The sequence below is a fragment of the Coccidioides immitis genome (genome assembly GCF_000149335.2).
Source record: "Coccidioides immitis RS genomic scaffold supercont3.1, whole genome shotgun sequence".
Lineage (NCBI taxonomy): Eukaryota > Fungi > Ascomycota > Eurotiomycetes > Onygenales > Onygenaceae > Coccidioides > Coccidioides immitis.
This window is the reverse complement of record NW_004504310.1, coordinates 4,225,269-4,243,912: the sequence shown is the minus strand read 5'-3', so window position 1 is coordinate 4,243,912 and position 18,644 is coordinate 4,225,269. Positions and strand designations below refer to the sequence as shown.

Here is an 18,644-nt window from a genome sequence, read left to right as displayed (position 1 = left end):
AAAGATGCCGTGGAGATGGTGTCGTCGTTGACTCGTTTGTGTGGCGTGCGAAGCTCAAGAAACCACATGTCAACAGTGACGCCAACCAAATCCAACTCAACTTTGTCACCACATAATTATCCTAATGCTACGGAGAACAAACCGACGAAATTGTGTCATCTCTGACTAGTTAATTGATTTGCAACTCTATCAATGCATAGGTATATCCATGAATTTGGAAATATATCCCCGCGCCGTAACCCCCCCAATCACATGTACACCGTGGTTTTCACTATCCCACCTGTCCTGTAAATGCGCAAAGTGAGATGGCATGGTATCAAACGTTATACAAGAGCTGCATCCTTGGTCTGCTGTGCAAGAGCGTGTTTATACTCTGCAATAGCCTTTCCCAATGCATTCATGGTGGGCGCCATCAATTGGTTTACCACCTTCCGACCTCCTTCCACCCCTTTCAGGTTCGGTCGAATATTTCTGCCAGTCGCAGCCATCACTTCTCTGGCGTGCTGCTTGAGTTTCTCAACCTCGGCCTGCCTCTCAGCCTCAGCCTCGTTAGCCACAGCTTTGATCCGATCCATCGCCCGATTAAGAGATTCAACCAAGGAGGTGATCTCGGAAACGCGATCTGGATTTCCAGAGAGAAAGGCTTGCCAGAATTGATGCAGAAACTCTGTAGTCGTGGCATGGGTTAGCGTGAGGCTGTCAAAAACTGTTTGCGATAAGCCACAGGTCCTGGAATCTGATGCGGAATCAGCTTGTGTTCTCCTCTCTCGAATGGCCTCGAAGATCTGGGCTGATGCTCTGGCTAGACTAGCTTTCGAGCCGACAGGCTCCTTTTTAGGGTGTGATTCGTCCTCGTCACTATCGTCTTCTTCGGGCTCAACAAGTTGACCCAGTGCTACGCCAGTTCCTCTATCGGGGTATGTTTTGGTTACGTCAACTTGCAGAGACTTTAAAATCGCGGCTGGATCTTGGTTGGCAAAGATGCGGGCCTCCTCGCTTTCCGCGTCCTTCGTTGCCGCAAAGAATCTACTCTGATCCTTGATATTCAAAATGGTCCAATTCTGCTCTTCGTCTCCGCGAAGATCCCGCAGTTGCAGTTGATTAAAAGTCTCTTCATCCATTCCAATCGGAGCTGATGGATCATGGTCAATTGGCGCGACATTGGCCATGATCTTCTCACTCAGAGCATTCAGTGTTCGGATGATAGGAACCTTTTCCAGGGGCGATGGTCTCATGTCGAAATTGGGGCGATTACCATAGCGCTTAGCGTTGTCTTCATTCGCTTCGAGATCGATAATATGCGGTACGTTTGCCACCGGATGTCGCTCCCCATGCTCGTCGACCCTAAGGTATTTATCTAGTAACGAGTCTGTAGCATCTGATTCCGTGATTCGCTCGCCTCTCAACTTTTTAAAGAGCCTGCTTTGAAAGAATCGAGACCAGAACTCTTCCTCTGTCAACCTAGGAACATTCTCATCATAGGCCCGCTTAACCAACGGGTGTTGGTTGAACATCAGTTGTATTTGTTCTTTACTAATGTTTAACTTGGTCACGCTATTCTCCACCCGTGGCTTGAGTGAAGCAAGTACATTATATGAGCCGCGAGCCTGGGCCTTTTCAATGGCATGGGCGCGAAGTAGATGTATCCGAGAAGACCAGAACTGTTCCCTGAGCTGTCCACTCGTGACAGATTCTGGCTTTGTGCGTAGAGATTCTGCGAAGACCCGTCGTAGATTCGGGTCTGAACTCAACAGTGACAGCTGCAACTGGTCATCCGTCTTCAGTTTATTGTCATCGTACCAAATCGGCTTCTCGCTCGTAGTAGAAATTACCGCCTTGGCTATCGCCATGGCCGCCGACTGTCCCGCCGGTACAGGGGCGTGTGAACTTTTCGCCGCTTGAATGCCCGTATTGAGGACATTTTTAATTGTATCCGCCTCGCCACGGGCATTCGTTGCAGACGTGAAGGTAAAAACATACTGTTCTGGCGCCCCGGGGGTAGCGTTTCCAGCGCCGGGCGTTCCTGGTTGCTTTACAAAAATCTTGAGCATTACTTTCGCGCTAGTGACCGGGGTTTGCTGGAGATCTAAATAGAGCCAGACGAACGACACGAGTTAGCAATCACATCCTAAGCTACACGACTTTCTCACCTGGAAAAGCTCAAAGCCGAGAGAACTCCCACGAAGGATCGGAAGAGTGATTGTCAAATTGGCAAAGAGCAGACGTACGGCTGAGATTCGCAACCTGAAGCGTAAACCCGGCCACTGGACCGCCGCTTGCCTTTGGTGTCCACGAGACGGACTCTCCGTCACGAGACAGGGACAAGATTCCATCTTTCTTTTTATATGATGCTTCCGCACTCGCCGGAGCAGGCGCCATCTTCCTTTTTCGACTAAAACTTGAGAACCTGACAGCTCGCACTGCCTTGCGGGAAGACCGTCTGCATGCGACATGTACCCATCTGGAGATTTCAACAGAGAGTTATGCGAAGATGCAAGACGGATGAGAACCCAGGAATTGGCACTGTGATCGGAAACGGGCGAGATCGCCCCAGCTTTCGATTGGCCCTCCCTTATGTGCTCTGCAGCAAGAAGAGCTGCCATTCAGGAAGAGATTTCAATCAGCTTCAAGCAAGCTCGAGACATTCTGCCTGCCCGTCACGCCTGGATGCTGACTAACAAATTTTTTGATGACTAAGCGAAGATAGTTAGTTAGGTAATCCAACTAGTATCTCGCTCACGTGATCCACGCAGATCAGACGAAATCCCCCTTTTGGGTAGCTTAGCAAATGACGAGCATACAAGTCCTCTATCAGATTATAGCTCTTTGTGCTGAAGAGCAAGTTTTTAGTTAATTAATTATTTAAGCTTACAATCAATACTCTTAGTAACTATCTATGCCGTAGGCATCTTATTTGCTCTCTCCAGCAGTAAGATTATATGTGATTGTTACAAGATCTTTACAGAAGAAGTCAGAGACTCTTTTGTATAATCTTTAGTTTAGTTTTTTTTCGTAAATTAATTTGACTACATCTTTTTCTTTCTTTATTTCATATATTCTTGCTTTACTACTTCGTTCACTTCTTTTACAAATCAGGCTTGTCTGGATTTCTGGTATAGAATTCTTGAAGTAGCTTTCTTAATAAACGAATATTGCTTGTGGAAATCTATATCTTATTCTTATTATTATAGTTCTTCTAATATTTGTGATTCTACTTTCTTAAGTCTATTATCTTGTGAATCTGATCCTTCTTTTCATTCTTATTTATCTTACAGACTTCATAATAAGATAAGCTATCTATTTCTTGTGGATCTTATGCTTGCAGGGCAGGAATACATAAAAGATATGAGTTCGCAGACCTGGAGACAGCTTCAGTCTATAAACTTATAAGCCTACTCTCTCCACAATTCTACAAGATACATGCCTCAACAAATCCAATTTCTCGTTAGGCTGGATGGTCTTGATATTGTGAAGATCAAGTCACACCTTCTCTTCCACTTGGAAGATCTTTGTGGTGTACTTCTGATTTTAGTACTTTTTCTGGTATGCAGCAATGAAGACATCAACTTTCTGCGTTGTTGGTTTTGGCGTTTGGGAGTCTGATATTTTATGATGCCCCTGATTTACAACCAGGGCTCAAAATGCTGGTGAGAATTAAACCAGCGATGCTTCATTCTCTTCGCCCCTGATCTCACCTACCGCTCTTTTCCCTCACTCAGCTCGCGAGAACAAATCCAGCTTTGTGCTGCATAACACAGTTTCCTGGACTGGTGGCCTCCCTTAGCTCTTCCTTTGTGAAACAGCAATCCATGATGAGCGAGAAGAGTCAGAGTCCTCCTTTCCTGGATCGAGATATGTTTGCCTATACCTCAGGTCACTATCTTTACAATGAGAAATGTTGAATGGCCAAGCAATATGTTGAGTTCAATGTTGAAGCACTTCAGAAAGTTGCGGCTTAGAGTGTTAACCAGGAAAGTGTTGCGCATATGTGGAAACTTGCAGAAGGTGGCTTCAACAGAGTCTTACTTGTTGACCATGAATGATGGACTTGAGGTCATTGTCAAGATCCTGTACTCTATTGCAGAGCCCAGAAAACTTGCAACGGAGAGTGAAATTGCAACACTAGACTAACTGCGCTCGAAAGGGATACCCGTGCCCAAAGTTTACGGCTGGTCCTCTGAAGCAAATAACGATGTCGGAACCGAATATATTATTATGGAGAAGGCTGCCGGTCAGCCTTTGGAAGCACGATTCAAAAACCCGGACCCAGAGCCGCCGAAGGATTACTCCAAGCCCTCGCTTCCAGAAGACTACGAGTCCCTCGACCCTGAAGCAAAATCCCAAGCTGATGAACTTCATCGAAGACGAATGCTGTTCTATCTGTACATGATCTTCAATGGAAAGGACAACAAACCCCACCTTAACACCATGCGATATCCAGGAATGATGCCCATTCAACACCTTGTTGATAGGGCGGGGCGTCCTTGGACCAGAAACATCGTCACACCCAAGGGTGCTCTTATCAGACTGATCAATCACTGGGCTGTGTTGATGTCCACTCGACATCAGAAACATCCCTGCCCCATCCAGTTCAACGCAAAAGACGAAGAGGAATTCTATGAACTTGAAGAAAAATGGTTCAAGATCAATATACTTGTGGAACACTGGCAGTCGCTGCTGGATGATATGGGGCAGGATGGATGGGTTAGAAATGAATTGTTTGAGAAGGATGTGGAGACTAATAGGCAGCTGAAGAGAAAATGGATTGATGAGGCTGAGGATGAAGAGGACCTCGCTTATGTGGAACACGGTTGGCCGTTTCAGGATCATGAGGAGGATGATTAAATGCTACTATTGGCAACATAGTCTAGCCAGGTTGTACGATGAGATACAATGTCATCAAAATATGTATGGGGTATATTTCTATATAGTTGATTGATCCGCATATATATTTCGTATAATTAACAGATGCCAGTATAGTTCCACTAAATTGAATATATAACTAGAACTATTGAGCTTTAAACACACTCTTTTACATATGTTTTCTTAATTTACATACGTTTCCCAATTTTCTATGTGGATTTGAAACTATACAATGGCTTGTCAGATACCAAAACCATATGGCAACAGTAGAAATATGGTTCTATCAGGAAAACATTTTCTCTGGTTAGAACCGTGGCTCAACCATGGATTCACTGTTGTCCCAACAACCCCCGAATTTCAGTATGGCTTTCCTCGAGTATCATCCTCGCCCCATCCGTATTTATTCCATAGTTTTGTCCATGTCGGTATTGGAATAGGTTTCTCCTCCCCGAGAACCCACTCTTTACCCTCTGCTATGCGCTGTGCTCTCTCCTCCTCCTCCGGTGAAAGAGTAAAACGCCTCATTCGTGCGCCAATCCGCGGATCTATTACTACATCATCAAGCCATTCTCGCTCTTTAAGATCTGGGTTCTCGGGGGTCTTATGCACTGATTTGTGCCACTCTTTCTCTTCTTGCTCGAGTACATGTTGTTGTTCGTAGCTGAGTGATGAAGATGATGTCGGTGAGTCGGAGTCAGTAGATTCTAAGCTTGTGGATTGATAGTTGTCTGAGTACGGTCTGTATGAAGATGCGAGGACAATTGCAGCAACGTCTCTGCCGACACTGTCTGCCAGGTAGCGACGGGTGAGGAATCGTTTAATGCGAATAGGGGTATTGAGGAATCCTAGGATATGCGGGAAGGCAAGTGGCAATGAAGGTTGGAATTCGTCGGGCAGGGAAGGTGGAAGTTCTTGCGAAGAGTAGAGCGATGGTAGGAGGTATGTAAGCGTCGGGCCCTTTGGTTTCTTGGCCTCGGGCTTCTTTTCCTCTTTTCCCTTTTCGTCCTTCTTGTCCACTTCAGCCGTATTCGAGCCATCATCGGTGATTTGAGGGTTAGGTTCAGTTTCGGCCACTTTCTCGGTCGTTGGTGGGACGAATTCGGGCTCCGCGACAATAGGATTAACAGGTCCGAGCCACCCTTCATGGAGTCCACGAACGTATTCTTTCCACGTATGCCGACCGATAACAACGTCGCCCTTGACACCAGGTTCATCATGTGTTCCGAACAGCTCCCGTACCCGTCTCATTGAGGTTTCATGGTCATCTTCTTCCAAAGGGGGGCCTTCACCAGCCGTCTGTCGAAACTTTCGAATCTTTTTAGCGAGAGCCGCTCTGATATCACCTTCTCTTCTACCTTCTATCACTTCGTAGTCCATCGCTCCGGAGACTAAAATTGGCTTAACGTATTCCCTAAAATGATCCCTGGCGCTCATTAAGCCGTCACCAGGAGGTGCTGCGAGAAATATCGTAAGTTTCCGCCGTGTCTCATTCGTGGGGATAGGCTCTTTGGCTATATGGGCGACCAAGTTGGACCATTTCTCTTGGACTCGTTTCTTCTCCCGGCGGTCGTATATCAAAGCCCCAAAAAAAGACCCGGTGACTGTGAGAAATATCATCCAATTCCGCGAAGGAAGTTTTAGTCGTAAATTCGGGAGACCTTTTAAAGCGGATTAGAACCCAAACATCAACCGGCCCGAGCTCTACCTACCAAGCATCCTAAGAGCGGGATTCTGCGGCTTCGGGGCCGCCTTCGGGGCACCATTTTGCGGAGGCGGGGTTGAAGGAGTGCTCGAGTCGGCCATGATAGCAATTGAGCAGACTCAGATTATCAAGTAGGACAGAAGGTATATTGAATTTTGCGCAGAATTCGCTGACCCCGAGCTGCTGTCCGTTCGCCCTCGAAAAAAAAAGTAGTTTTGGAGCTCCGAAGGTTTGTTATCGGGATAAAGTTATTCCGTAGCCTCCAAGCTCGGGCTGACCTCCAGTCCATCTAACTTTGTATCTTACCCAGAGTACACAGAGTCCTCTGTAAATAGTCAAAGAAATCTGGATTTTCCCAAAATGCCGCTTTAGCACATGACCCAGAAGGGCGTTGAGGGTAGCATCTATTCTCACTCACAACCAACATACACACTCCTATCCGCCAGATGTCGGAGATGCTGTCTTGCGGATGGAAGAGAATGAACACTAATAATCTAGTTCGTCACAGGTTCAATTTTGGTCATGGATGGATACACCATAAAGAAATCAGCCTTTGCAACAAGCAACTGATTATTGTGACATCCTCTTTTTTGATTTCCATGCAACAGGCTCTTCTCTGGACTTCTTCTGGCACAGAATTATCTTCATGTTTGTGTGTTTGAATGTGCAAAATGAGCTGCAACACGAGAATGAAGTGAAGTTTAAACATACATGGCACTATCCTTATCCTTGGATAATTTCAATTGTACAACGTTAACTTGTCATGTTGCTTCCAAGAACTTATACTTCATCATATCAGCGTGTTCTCAATCCACAAACGGCAAGGCCTTGAGCCATGCCTTCCGCTCCTCCTGGCTCCTAGCCTCGCGGCTCAGGAAGCTCTCGATCCCCTCAGCCAGTTGTCTCTTCGAAACTTCGTAATCCTCGTTGCTTACCCTTCCATCCCAGTGTTTAAAACACCCCGTCTCATTAATGAAGTGGTTCATAAGGTCAACCCCTTGAGCCCATAGCTTCTCGTCATGCTCCTGCTGCTCCACCTCAGCAGCGGAAAATCGCAATGGGCAATGTTTCGAGGGTAGACCGTCTGGGCCATTCCCAACAATTGTTGACCACCCTTTCTCGACCTCCCTTAATAAGCCAGTGAGGCATGGCTCGGAGTCTGTTATTGTCAAACCTGGTACAACACTAACTTGGTGACGGAGACTGTCCTGACCCTTTATGGCTTGGAACGCTGTCGGATTAATCTGGCGAGACAGAGCCAAATAGAGATTGTGCAACGTCTGGGCTTGACGCAACTCCTTTGCCTTCCGCTGTTCGTCAGGAGTCATGAAGCCAAAGTTGGGAGGCAAGCTAACTCGCCCAAGTTCCTTAGGAATCGGACCATTGTAATCTAAAAACCCCGGCATTGTGACCTGCATGAATAGAGGGCAGATGCTGACGGATTGCCAGTCAATTATACCCACAATTCGGGTTGGCTCTGCTGGATCAATGAAAATATTCTGTAAGTGCAAATCACCGTGCCAAAGAACGGGGACATGGATTGCTCTATTATCAGGTAGGACATAGGGAGCCACCTTTAAGTAGTTGCGTAATGCCGACAGTTTTTTCGATGCGCTTGGTTGGTATTGTCCGGGCCCATAAAAAAGCCCTTCTGGCATTAGCGGATATCTCAAGCCCATATCCACGCAGGATATCTCTCTATGGGCAACTGCCTCTAGGTACGCCGTAGTTGTGGACCCTAAGCCCCAGTATTTAGTATTTAAATTAGGACAAAAAGAAAGATGCTAAGACGCAGATCTTACATGGCCCACGATCGATATCTAGTTCTCCCCTCCCAAAATCAAAAAAAGAACGGTGGTTAGTAGGACCGATTCCAAACTCTTCAGTGTGTACCTCATTTCCGGCCCTGTCGACATACAACACCGTATCATGATCCGATGAAGGTAGATCACGCTTGTAATATAGTGCCCCGAGTTTTGTGAACTTCGTCGATGCAATGGTCTTTTCAATATCCACAATTTGTTTGACAATCTGGGCTTTCTGTTTTCCTCTCATGGTTTCCCACATATCACTTAGCATCGTGCCAGCCTGCTTTTCCATGATAATGTACTCTGCTCCAACTGCATTGTCAGACGCCCGGGAGCTCCACGCGTGGACCTTGGGAACCGGTAGATGAAGAGTATTCCGCAGCTAAAGAGTCAGTCCATATGGCGAGTGGAGGGAAAGAGAAAGAGGCAACAGTACAAAATCCATAGTCGCAACTTCGCTTGCGGTGGTGAAGTGCAACCGCCCTGCATTAGGGTTCGGCAGCTTCGCGATTACCTCGCGGCCGTCATGCATCGTTAACTGAAACACCTTGTTATACTGACCTTCAGAAAGTTTGACAACTTCAGCACATGATTCTGATCCAATGGAAGCAGCAGCAAGTTTCAATAGCTTGGTTATGTTGAATTTCACGTAGCGGGCGGCAAGTTGCTGGCGCTCGTTCCAAAGCCATCGGCCCGAGGTGAATCGATTGAGCGCATCTAAATCATGTTTTGAATCTATAGAACAACCAAGCAAGAGAATATGCACATTGAATTAGCTGTTGTTTGGTACAATGCGGAATCACATTTCTCTTTCATACCGATGAAGTCTCCCTGCCTCTGGTCCATCCGACACCCGACGCTGAATTGTCGTACCAGTGAGTGTGAACACAAGAGTAATGGAACCTCAAGCGGATTGTTGAGGATCACTTTGTAGATAGGCCTCATGACCCATAACTGTTGTGCTATATGAGTTCTGGGTTGACCAGTTCTGGGTCGAGGTGCTCTTTGGTGTGTCTGGAGCGTAGAGCTTGATGCAACAACTTACGCGCCAGTCAATCCTGTGCCAACCCGGTACGGCACGAGTAATTCCAAGAAACTCGGCCAATCTATGCTGGGTGAGTGCTTGTCTACTAGCATAGGTTCTTGGCTATGTGGGAGGACATTGAACAAATCTGTATAGAAGGCCTGCCGGCTAGATCTGTTCGATAGTTCAGCAGCCCGGAGCCAGCTCCCTTACAAGGGCATGGTGTTAATACCATTTGTAACAAACCCCCTTGATAGCTACATGTGTATGGAGTACTACGGAGTACAGAATATGACGTTCTCTTCTCCTGCGATGAACATACCAAGATAGGGTATGAATAGCTCATTGAGCTGCGCATTTGAGGAGATCTCTTTTGGACTCTCACTTTGGTCCGGAAAGAGTAACGAAATTGACCAAACCAGTGTTGAAACAATCATGTTGTCTTCCCCCCTTGTTTTTGGATCCTATTGAAACTTTGCATCAGCCCGTTCCAGAGCACTCCCCCCAAACAGCCTCCCAGGCCAGAGATGCCACGACAGAGCGGAAGAAAGCATGCCGCTAGCAGCTCTTGGCAGCCGGGCTTCACGTGGTGCTGAACAAGGTTACGGCTGCTGCCGCCAAACTTTTATCCGCGAAAACATGGGAAATCCGCTAGCCTGAAGCAGCCTGGCGTGGCGATTCGGGGCAATCTAGCAGGAGTCGTGCTGTTGCATCAAGCTCCCTCCTAACCCTCACCTGTCCCCTGCTGATCTTATTCACTCCCTGTGGTTGCTTTATGTCCTCTTCTATCGCTTTGATCCGATCTCTCACTCGCGTCAGACTGCCTCTGGGGGACCCTGCCCTCCTTCTCAGCACATGGACTAGGCTTTGTTCCCCGGCATTTGTGTGTTGTCAGGACAATCCAGTCCCCTCCTGAGCCCCCATCTTCACCCCCTCGCGTCTCGGTCCAGTCTCCCCTTGAAACCAAATCGCCCACACTATTCAACCCTCAGAGCCAGAATTCCCCTAACAATCACTTCCGTGGCCATGGACCCGAATAATCCCAATAATCGCCTTAATCTCAACTTCGGCTTCAATGACCGTCCGTACACCGCCTCCGACCCTCGGGCCTACCCAACCACCCCATCGACTTTCCCACAACCAATGTATCCAAACCAAGGCGGTCACGACTATGTCGATGGCCAGAATGCGCAGAGTGCGTACAATCAAGGATATTTTGTGAACAACCCGTATGCCCAGCAGGCCCCTCATCCGCAGCAGTACATGCACGCGAATGTCGCCTCGCCTCAGCCCGGATATCAGACCCGCATTGGTGGATATCAGCAGAATGATGGAACAAATGGACTCATCCAGCAGTTTTCGAACCAAGATCTCGGCGGTTCCCCCCGTGGAGGGGGTGCTGGTCGTGGCCCCGCGCCCTCCCAGCGTCCTCGCACTGCAGGCTCGCCTGCTGGCAACCAAGGAGCCGGACATTTGGCACCACCGATGTCTAATCGCAGCCCCAAGCCGGCTGGTGAGGAAGAAGAGCTGGTTAGATGCCCGGAAAAATACTCTGAGAACGTCCATAAGAGAGGAAAAGCGGCCAAAGAGTTGGTCAATGTCTTCTTCCGTGAGAACATCGAGCGCGCACGTGATCGAAATCTCCGGTAAGTCAAGATCCTTTTTGATTGATAGATATGATAGATGCTCACAGTGGCTTTATAACAGTGCTGTCAACCTCGACAAGACCTTGCAGAATAATACGCTTTCGGATGCCCGAAAACGACATGAGGCAGACACTGTGGCTAAGAAAGAATCCAACTTTTTGCGATTCATTCGCACCAGGGAGACTGTTTCTAACTTCCAGACCCTCAAAATTATCGGCAAGGGTGCTTTCGGCGAGGTGAAACTTGTTCAGCGCAAGACAGATGGGAAGATTTACGCTTTGAAATCTCTGATCAAATCCGAAATGTTTAAGAAAGACCAACTTGCACACGTCCGCGCTGAACGTGACATCCTTGCTGACTCCAAGGACAATCCTTGGCTTGTGAAGCTGCATGCATCGTTCCAAGACAAAGCCTATCTTTACCTACTCATGGAATTCTTGCCTGGTGGTGACTTGATGACGATGTTGATTAAATATGAAATCTTCTCCGAAGATATTACTCGATTCTACATGGCAGAGTTGGTGATGGCTATCGAAGCCGTTCATAAACTTGGCTTCCTTCACCGGTAAGAGTTCTTGTTTTATCCCGGTCGGTTCAGGATAGAATTAATAGCGTGGTTTCAGAGATATCAAGCCAGATAACATCCTCCTTGACCGCGGTGGCCACATCAAACTTACAGATTTTGGTTTATCCACTGGCGGAAAGAAACAGCACGATAACTCATATTATCAACAACTTCTGAAAAACACTTCTACGTCGAAGGATAAGAATCGCAATTCGGGATTCTTCAACGACGCTATAAATCTGACGGTCTCCAATCGTGGCCAAATTAATACCTGGAGAAAGTCTCGTCGTGCCATGGCTTACTCAACGGTGGGAACACCTGACTACATTGCCCCTGAGATTTTCAATGGACAGGGCTACACATATCTGTGTGACTGGTGGTCCGTTGGCGCTATTATGTTTGAGTGTCTTGTTGGATGGCCGCCGTTCTGTGCCGAAGAGGCGACAGATACCTATCGAAAGATCGTCAACTGGAGAGAGTACCTTTACTTCCCCGAAGAGTTAACTCTTTCCCGCGACTCTGAACATCTCATTCGAAGGTATGTTTATTAATGTTTGCATCGGTATTTCAGAAGTCATGGTTAACATTTTTGACTAGCTTCCTCTGTGACCCCGAACACCGTATTGGCCAGGAAGGAGGCCAGCATGGCGGCGCTATGCAGATTAAGAACCATCCATTCTTCCGTGGAGTCGTCTGGGATCAACTTCGCAAGATTCGCGCTCCGTTCGAACCCAGACTTACTTCTAACATTGACGTTTCTTACTTCCCCATCGACGAGATTCCTCAGGAGGACAACAGTGCTCAGCTACGTGCTCAAGCTCGTGCTATGCCGGAAGAACAGGAAGCTGAGATGAGTCTTCCGTTCATTGGGTACACCTACAAGGCTTTCAATGCCTTCCAAGCTAGTTAAGTTATCTTCCAAGAGATGGTGTTGTCCGAACTACATTACACCCGAATGGCACATCTTCACTTTGGAAAATAATTCTTCAAACTATCGAGTCTCTTACCGGATATGACAATATTTTAATGACCCCAACCTCTTTTTCGTTCTCTAAGAAGCCCTGTCCAATACGTAATGCGACTATACGCGTGTTCTTTGAATGTCAGGGCTAAGTTTTAAAAAACGGAATCGTCCAAAAGAAGATCAGGACTGCGAAGCTTTGATCAAGTTCCGGCTCGCTACGCACATCGCAATCGACACCTTGACTCTCGTAAGCATTTACAAACCTTCAAAATATAGATGCTTTTATACCCCATCAACATGGAGACGGTGCTTAAAAGAAATGCCAATTGAGCTATAAGTTGTATAGACATATGTGTTACATATTCGATTGCATAGAACTCCTAATCCGAAGAACCAGCCCAATTTTGACATTCTAACTCCAGACCATCCAGCCCCAAACTCCCAAGCAGAATCTAAGCATATCACTGATAATCTCCCAACTCATCGCCTCGGTAGACTTGGAGCCAGACCAGGCACACCGGAGTATCTCTCTTCTCTCTCCGTCTTGAACAGTATCTGCACCCAAAACTCCTTACTGTCCTCATCAAACCAGGTCCAAAACTTGCCCTCTCTCCGATCCACTTCTCTCGCCTGCAACTTAAATCCACACGTCTGATATGGCTCCGCTGCAACAAGAAGGTACTGAAAGTTTTTGTCCGGCGGATCATCCACCTTCTGCTCAAAAGCAGACATGAATCTCACGCGCGGCACAACGCCAGGCGTAATTTCCTGATACTGTAGCTGGAAAAGGAGGCCGTGCTGCCTTGTGAGCGGGTCTCGGATCTTGGTGATCTTGTAGCCCGGGCGACCTATCTTGACTGTGTTGCGCTTCACTTGTACACCCATGCCAGCAGGGAGTAAAGAGCCATCGGCTTGAGATTTGCCTTCTTTCTGCTCCCGGGCGGCGCGCCGGGCGAGGTTGGTCTGATGTTTGCGGCCCTGGGTGTGGGCGAGGTAGGAGCCGTCATTTTGGTGAACGGTTAGACAAAGACGGCATTCAAAGCTGCCAACGTGGTTTTTGAAGAAGTACGGGTCTTTGTCGAGATCGATGTGTTCCAAGGCAAGTTTGCGAAGGCGTTCGCGACGGTCAGCGTTGGTGGCGGAGTGGGAGGCTACACCTCCTCCGCCGAATTTTGAACCCACGCGATTCTGGGAAGGGTAGGTTTTAGTTACTGCTGTAGTATAAAGCGGCAGAGAGCGGTACTTACTTGATAATCCATGTTGATTGTTGTGATGTGAGCAGTCTGCTACTGTGATTTTGCTTGCATGCTGCAGCTCATGGAAGACCTGCGATGCAATGCTGGGTCTAAGGACGCGCTTAGTCATCATCTACATCCATACCGTGGAAGTCTCTCGCAGCCCATATTCGTTGAGTGCTACAACATTACGGAGTACAAGTTTGAAAATAGGAAGTATTGATTTCATGGAGTGAAGTGGAATTGAAAACATATAATTTTTCATATTATATCATTTTATATGTCGGATTGGGAAACTATTCAACGACAGCCCGTAGCAAGGGTTGGCACAAGGCGCTCATATGATGGATCTTTATGCACTATTAGATACATAGGCAAAGTTCAGGGGACCGATGGGGAGTGGCTGGGAGTGGAATGGGACGACCCCGCAAGAGGAAAACACTCAGGAGAGCATAAGGGAGTGAAATACTTCGAATGTACTATTTCTTATGCTCCATGTCCACCCCGACTTTCATATAGACTTCAGAAGACGAGGCTAATCTATTCCCTAGGTAGAAGTAATTCTCCTACTGCTGGCTCTTTTCTGCGCCCAGCTAGATTGGCAGATAGGCCTCGAGGATTCCTTGAAGCTCTTCGCACGAAGTATGTCTCTGAGATTACTTCTGACATGTCTGGTTCGCCCTCTAGAGGCAGCAGGCCAATTGAGATTAGCGGGAAGGTCGTGGAAGAAGTTGGCTTTGAGAAGATTCGAAAGCAGCTTGCCGCACTGCGGGAGCTAAAAATCGTTATTTTGGACGGAATGCGCTTGAGAGGCGTTCTTGCAGTGGATGCGGACAATGATCTGCGCAAGCGAGAATTGGAAAAGATCAAGGACACTTGCCCGATGATTAGGGAACTTGATCTCAATCGGAATTTTCTGGCAGACTGGATAGAAGTTATGGATATTTGTGAACAGTTCATGGACTTGCGAAGTTTGAAATTGAAGTATGCGCGAGAGCTTCCATTTCGCCCTTGTCGCCTAATGCAGCTGGTGTTAAGTTACTAACTCGCTGCAGCGGTAATCGTCTGGGTACCGTCCCTAGAGATAGATTAGTGAAAGGAGTCTTGGAGTTGTCCCTTGATGAGACTCTCATGACATGGGAAGAGGTATGATCACCATACAGCAGGGCGTATTTGTCAGGTATTGGCTCATCGATTGTGCAGATATCTATCCTTTCTTACCGATTTCCCGACCTCCGGTCCCTATCCCTATCGTCCAATCAAATATCCTTGGTTTCGAGGCCGATAACAGACACCATTCGAGAGCTATCCTTAGAATCCAACATCTTCTGCTCTTTAGGGAGTCTTTCGCATCTAGCATCTCTCCCGCAATTAAATCGCCTCTCGCTTCGCCGTAACAAGATAAGCAAAATCCAAGATGCTACTGAGAAAAATGCTCCTCTAGTCTTCTCACCTACGCTTACTACTTTGGATATCTCGCTAAATCTAATAGACTCTTGGGCCTTCATTGATGCCCTTCCGACCGTTTTTCCTGGTCTTACGAACCTCCGCATATCAGATAATCCTCTCTACGAGAAACCGCCCGCTTCTACTGCCATTACAGGATTGCCTGAGGAACGTATGACCGTTGATGAGGCTTACATGCTTACGCTTGCTCGACTCTCCAAGTTACGGGTGTTGAACTACGGCAAGGTATCACCCCAAGATCGGGTCAATGGAGAACTTTACTACTTGTCTCTTATTAAGAAGGAACTGTCAGCGTTCCCCGAGAGCGCAGAGAAGCGGATTCTTGCCTCACATCCCCGATATGACGAGTTGTGCCTAATATACGGTACCCCTGAAATCAAAAGATTGGAGGGGGATGCTGCTATAAATCCTCGATCGCTGGCAGCACGACTCGTCAACTTTACATTTTACATTCCAAATCCAAACACAGTCGCATCAAGAGGTTATATTGACGATAAGCCTGTAGCTGCACAGACAACCACGGAGTTTAAAAGGGAGATCCCGAGGACCTTTGATATATATCGCATCAAAGCTATCGTTGCGCGTCATTTCTCCCTCCCCCCTCTGAGTTTCAAATTGATCTGGGAGACTGAAGAATGGGACCCAGTTGAAGAAGGGACGGCAGAAGAAGATGAGTGGGATAGCAGTGACGAGATAGATGGAGAGCCAGCCGAAAGAGAATGGAGGAAGAAATTCGTTCGACGCGAAGAAGAGTTTGTTGATTCCACAAGGGCCATCGAGCACTGGCTAAGCCATGATACCCGTGAGCTTAGAGTTAGGGTAGAAAGGTATTGAGCAACTAATACATGTGAGTCTGGAAGGTACATACATCTTTGATGGCGAAGTCTATGGTCAGAATGGGACCACTTTCGGATGCATTATATCTCTTTGGATGTAGACATGGCTGGACAGGAAGTCATTTGGGACTTCATGCCATCGGGATGGTTTACCCGCTGTAGTGCTGCTATGTCTGTAGAGAGTTCTCTTCGCATGTAGATTCTCTAGCAATTCCTGATAACAAAGACAGAAATACTGAAATCGGATTGGCCAAGTGGAATGTAAATCCGTGATCCCGCCTGTCCTACCACGACGCTCTCCTTGAGCAGCACAGAATTGAAAATTTTTAGAGCCAATTGCTACTAGAACCATCACACAATTCTGTATTGAGTGAAATTTTTGGTAATGAGCGGGCTTAATCACAGGCCCCAGAAAGCCCAGTCATAAGTTCCCATGTCCCTATCGCTTCTGGTCAGAAACGCTCCAAGGAAACATCAAACAGGGCTTGGTGTGCATTTTAAGCCTAAAATTGTTGTCTGTCCTCTCTTCATGATTCTGCAATCAAAAAAAATCTCGAAAATTGAAAAGCCCCAAGATCACGGTTTACCTTAGAGGAATGGTCAACCTGGAATTAATAGCATTTAGTTTACCAATTATCATTAGTACCATTACCAGAGATCAAAAGTGCCAGCTTTTGGAGTAGCAACTACATAGTTATGTAGTCTGGGCTATCCATCTGAGCGCCTGCTCCATATAGAGAGGACTCTCGTACGTAGAAGATACTTTCCAAGAGCCAAACGCCCGCGCAACGCTAACTAAACTTTGGACAGCGCCAAGCCCTCTTGAGGCAGGAAACTCCGACTGCTAAGCTACGTCTTACAAACTTGACGAGGAGTTTTATGCAACTCTTAGTACGCTTGCGCAATGTCTGAATATTGGAAGTCAACGGTAAGTCAATACCTACCCAGATGCGCGATTCAGCACTGATGTTTCGTGGTCCAAATTAGCCAAAGTACTGGTGCAAACATTGCAAAACCTATGTCCGTGACACTCCTTTCGAGCGGACGCAGCATGAAGCGACAGGCAAACACCAGGGGAGTCTAAAACGGTTTCTCCGCGACGTTCACCGCTCGCAGGATAAGGACCAGAAAGACTCCCAGAAGGCGAAAAATGAAATCGAGAGACTGAAGGGGTTGGTTGCGCCCACAACAAAAGCATCCGGCCAACAGCCGACGTGGAAGCGCGGCACGGGGCATTTGGATAGTGGGACTTCCGCATCTCTGAGTGTTAACAAAGAACAAAGGAAGAGGCAGATGGAACAGCTGGCTGAAATGGGAGTTGCAATACCTGAGGAGTTTAGGCCAGAGATGGCGTTGGCTGGTGAGTGGAAGACTGTTTCGGAAACTCTCGTTACGGACTCTACCGGGCGCGACACCGCTGCCATGGTTAAAGGCGTCAGGAAAAGAAAATTGGATGGCCAGGAGGAAGGTGAGGAGGGGGAAGAAGACGAAACTAGCGGTGTGGTACCTGATCAACAACGCCTAAGGAAGGTCTGGGGCTCGACCTTTAAAAGCCATCCGGGTCTAGGGGAAGATGATGAAGAACTTGAGGCCCTTTTGAGCAAGACAACACACCTGAAGGGGAAAAAGCCTAAGCTGGAATCTAAGTCTGAAGATGAAAGAGTGGAAAAGGAGGCACCCGCAGATTTTCCAGCGACTGAACCCCATCACGGTGGCGTAGCCGTGGAAAAGAAGGAAGAGAACAATATCAAGCGGGAAGCACCGAATGAAGATGGCCCAGGTGCATCTACCATAGCCGAAGCTGGCTCCGCGGGAGACCCCACATCTCCGATCATTTTCAAGAAGCGAAAGCCCAAGCAGAGCAAGAGATAAATACCGCTCTTGACGAAACACACCTACAAGCTTATTACGACGATAGATCTCTGTATCCGGAACCCGAACATTGGCTCAATGACGGTATTAAAAGGCTGTCGCTAGACCGGAGCACAGACGGCTATTCATTTTTGGGCGTTGAAGGAAAACCATGGTGATGTACGGAGCTTCGCTCCTATCCCCCAACATTTCAACAAACAGTGCCCTCTTTTAGTCGTTTCGGTCCGATCGGCTCTCTCGTCTGATCAGAATACCCGAAAGGATATATATGTGTCTGGTTTGATACCAGTAACAGGAAGTCTGTGCACATATTCCTCAATGGGACTGAAGGAAGGAGGATCCTAATCCCGAAAACCCTCAAAGTCTAAAAACCCCCCCATTTAATCCAAGAACTGCCCAGCGAATGTTCCTGGATTCAAAATGATCGAACTGTTGTGCTGGCCGAACACCTCAAGATTAGGTCATGACCCGAGTCATTGCTAGCTAAATATGGAGTACCTCATTCCTTTTGATAGGCATTCACTGTATCCTATTATAAATCAAAATCTTGAAGTTATCCATGGCTTTCCTCAATCTCCTCCTGGGCTGTTTTGCTGTTAAGGTATCTCGGGAATTCACGACTCCAAAAACTGTCCTTCACTTTGAAGCACTAAGCTTGGCAT

The 18,644-nt window shown here is 47.3% G+C and overlaps 8 protein-coding genes across 8 annotated transcripts; 4 read left to right on the top strand and 4 right to left on the bottom strand.

The window, feature by feature from the left end:
• Positions 1-153: 153 nt before the first annotated feature.
• Positions 154-2,379, bottom strand: CIMG_01600 (transcription initiation factor TFIIH subunit 1; the record flags this gene model as incomplete). Its single annotated transcript, XM_001247828.2, has 2 exons — positions 154-2,086; positions 2,229-2,379. 2 exons carry the CDS (start codon positions 2,377-2,379, stop codon positions 324-326), a joined length of 1,914 nt encoding a protein of 637 aa, XP_001247829.1. The 3' UTR covers positions 154-323.
• Positions 2,380-3,888: 1,509 nt separating this feature from the next.
• CIMG_01601 (uncharacterized protein) lies at positions 3,889-4,845 on the top strand (the record flags this gene model as incomplete). The annotated part of the gene is made up of 2 exons (XM_001247829.2): positions 3,889-4,108; positions 4,145-4,845. The coding sequence occupies 2 exons, from the start codon at positions 3,889-3,891 to the stop codon at positions 4,843-4,845; spliced, it is 921 nt and encodes a 306-aa protein (XP_001247830.2).
• An 83-nt stretch (positions 4,846-4,928) lies between these two features.
• CIMG_01602 (mitochondrial import inner membrane translocase subunit tim54) lies at positions 4,929-6,687 on the bottom strand. Its single transcript, XM_001247830.2, has 2 exons — positions 6,573-6,687; positions 4,929-6,521 (listed from the first exon to the last, which is right to left on the bottom strand). The coding sequence occupies exons 1-2, from the start codon at positions 6,664-6,666 to the stop codon at positions 5,221-5,223; spliced, it is 1,395 nt and encodes a 464-aa protein (XP_001247831.1). The 5' UTR covers positions 6,667-6,687; the 3' UTR covers positions 4,929-5,220.
• A 684-nt stretch (positions 6,688-7,371) lies between these two features.
• On the bottom strand, positions 7,372-9,219 carry CIMG_01603 (phosphotransferase enzyme family protein; the record flags this gene model as incomplete). Its single annotated transcript, XM_001247831.2, has 4 exons — positions 7,372-8,303; positions 8,368-8,755; positions 8,810-9,108; positions 9,192-9,219. The coding sequence occupies 4 exons, from the start codon at positions 9,217-9,219 to the stop codon at positions 7,372-7,374; spliced, it is 1,647 nt and encodes a 548-aa protein (XP_001247832.2).
• Positions 9,220-10,330: 1,111 nt separating this feature from the next.
• Positions 10,331-13,762, top strand: CIMG_01604 (AGC/NDR/NDR protein kinase). Its single transcript, XM_001247832.2, has 4 exons — positions 10,331-11,043; positions 11,105-11,608; positions 11,667-12,146; positions 12,206-13,762. Exons 1-4 carry the CDS (start codon positions 10,424-10,426, stop codon positions 12,516-12,518), a joined length of 1,917 nt encoding a protein of 638 aa, XP_001247833.1. The 5' UTR covers positions 10,331-10,423; the 3' UTR covers positions 12,519-13,762.
• CIMG_01605 (splicing factor 3a subunit 2) lies at positions 12,289-13,862 on the bottom strand. The gene is made up of 2 exons (XM_001247833.2): positions 13,820-13,862; positions 12,289-13,760 (listed from the first exon to the last, which is right to left on the bottom strand). Exons 1-2 carry the CDS (start codon positions 13,829-13,831, stop codon positions 13,053-13,055), a joined length of 720 nt encoding a protein of 239 aa, XP_001247834.1. The 5' UTR covers positions 13,832-13,862; the 3' UTR covers positions 12,289-13,052.
• Positions 13,863-14,087: 225 nt separating this feature from the next.
• On the top strand, positions 14,088-16,155 carry CIMG_01606 (tubulin-specific chaperone; the record flags this gene model as incomplete). Its single annotated transcript, XM_001247834.2, has 4 exons — positions 14,088-14,283; positions 14,359-14,791; positions 14,863-14,953; positions 15,011-16,155. 4 exons carry the CDS (start codon positions 14,088-14,090, stop codon positions 16,106-16,108), a joined length of 1,818 nt encoding a protein of 605 aa, XP_001247835.2. The 3' UTR covers positions 16,109-16,155.
• An 859-nt stretch (positions 16,156-17,014) lies between these two features.
• CIMG_01607 (U1 zinc finger domain-containing protein) lies at positions 17,015-18,546 on the top strand (the record flags this gene model as incomplete). The annotated part of the gene is made up of 2 exons (XM_001247835.2): positions 17,015-17,038; positions 17,098-18,546. The coding sequence occupies 2 exons, from the start codon at positions 17,015-17,017 to the stop codon at positions 17,980-17,982; spliced, it is 909 nt and encodes a 302-aa protein (XP_001247836.1). The 3' UTR covers positions 17,983-18,546.
• Between the last annotated feature and the right edge of the window lie 98 nt (positions 18,547-18,644).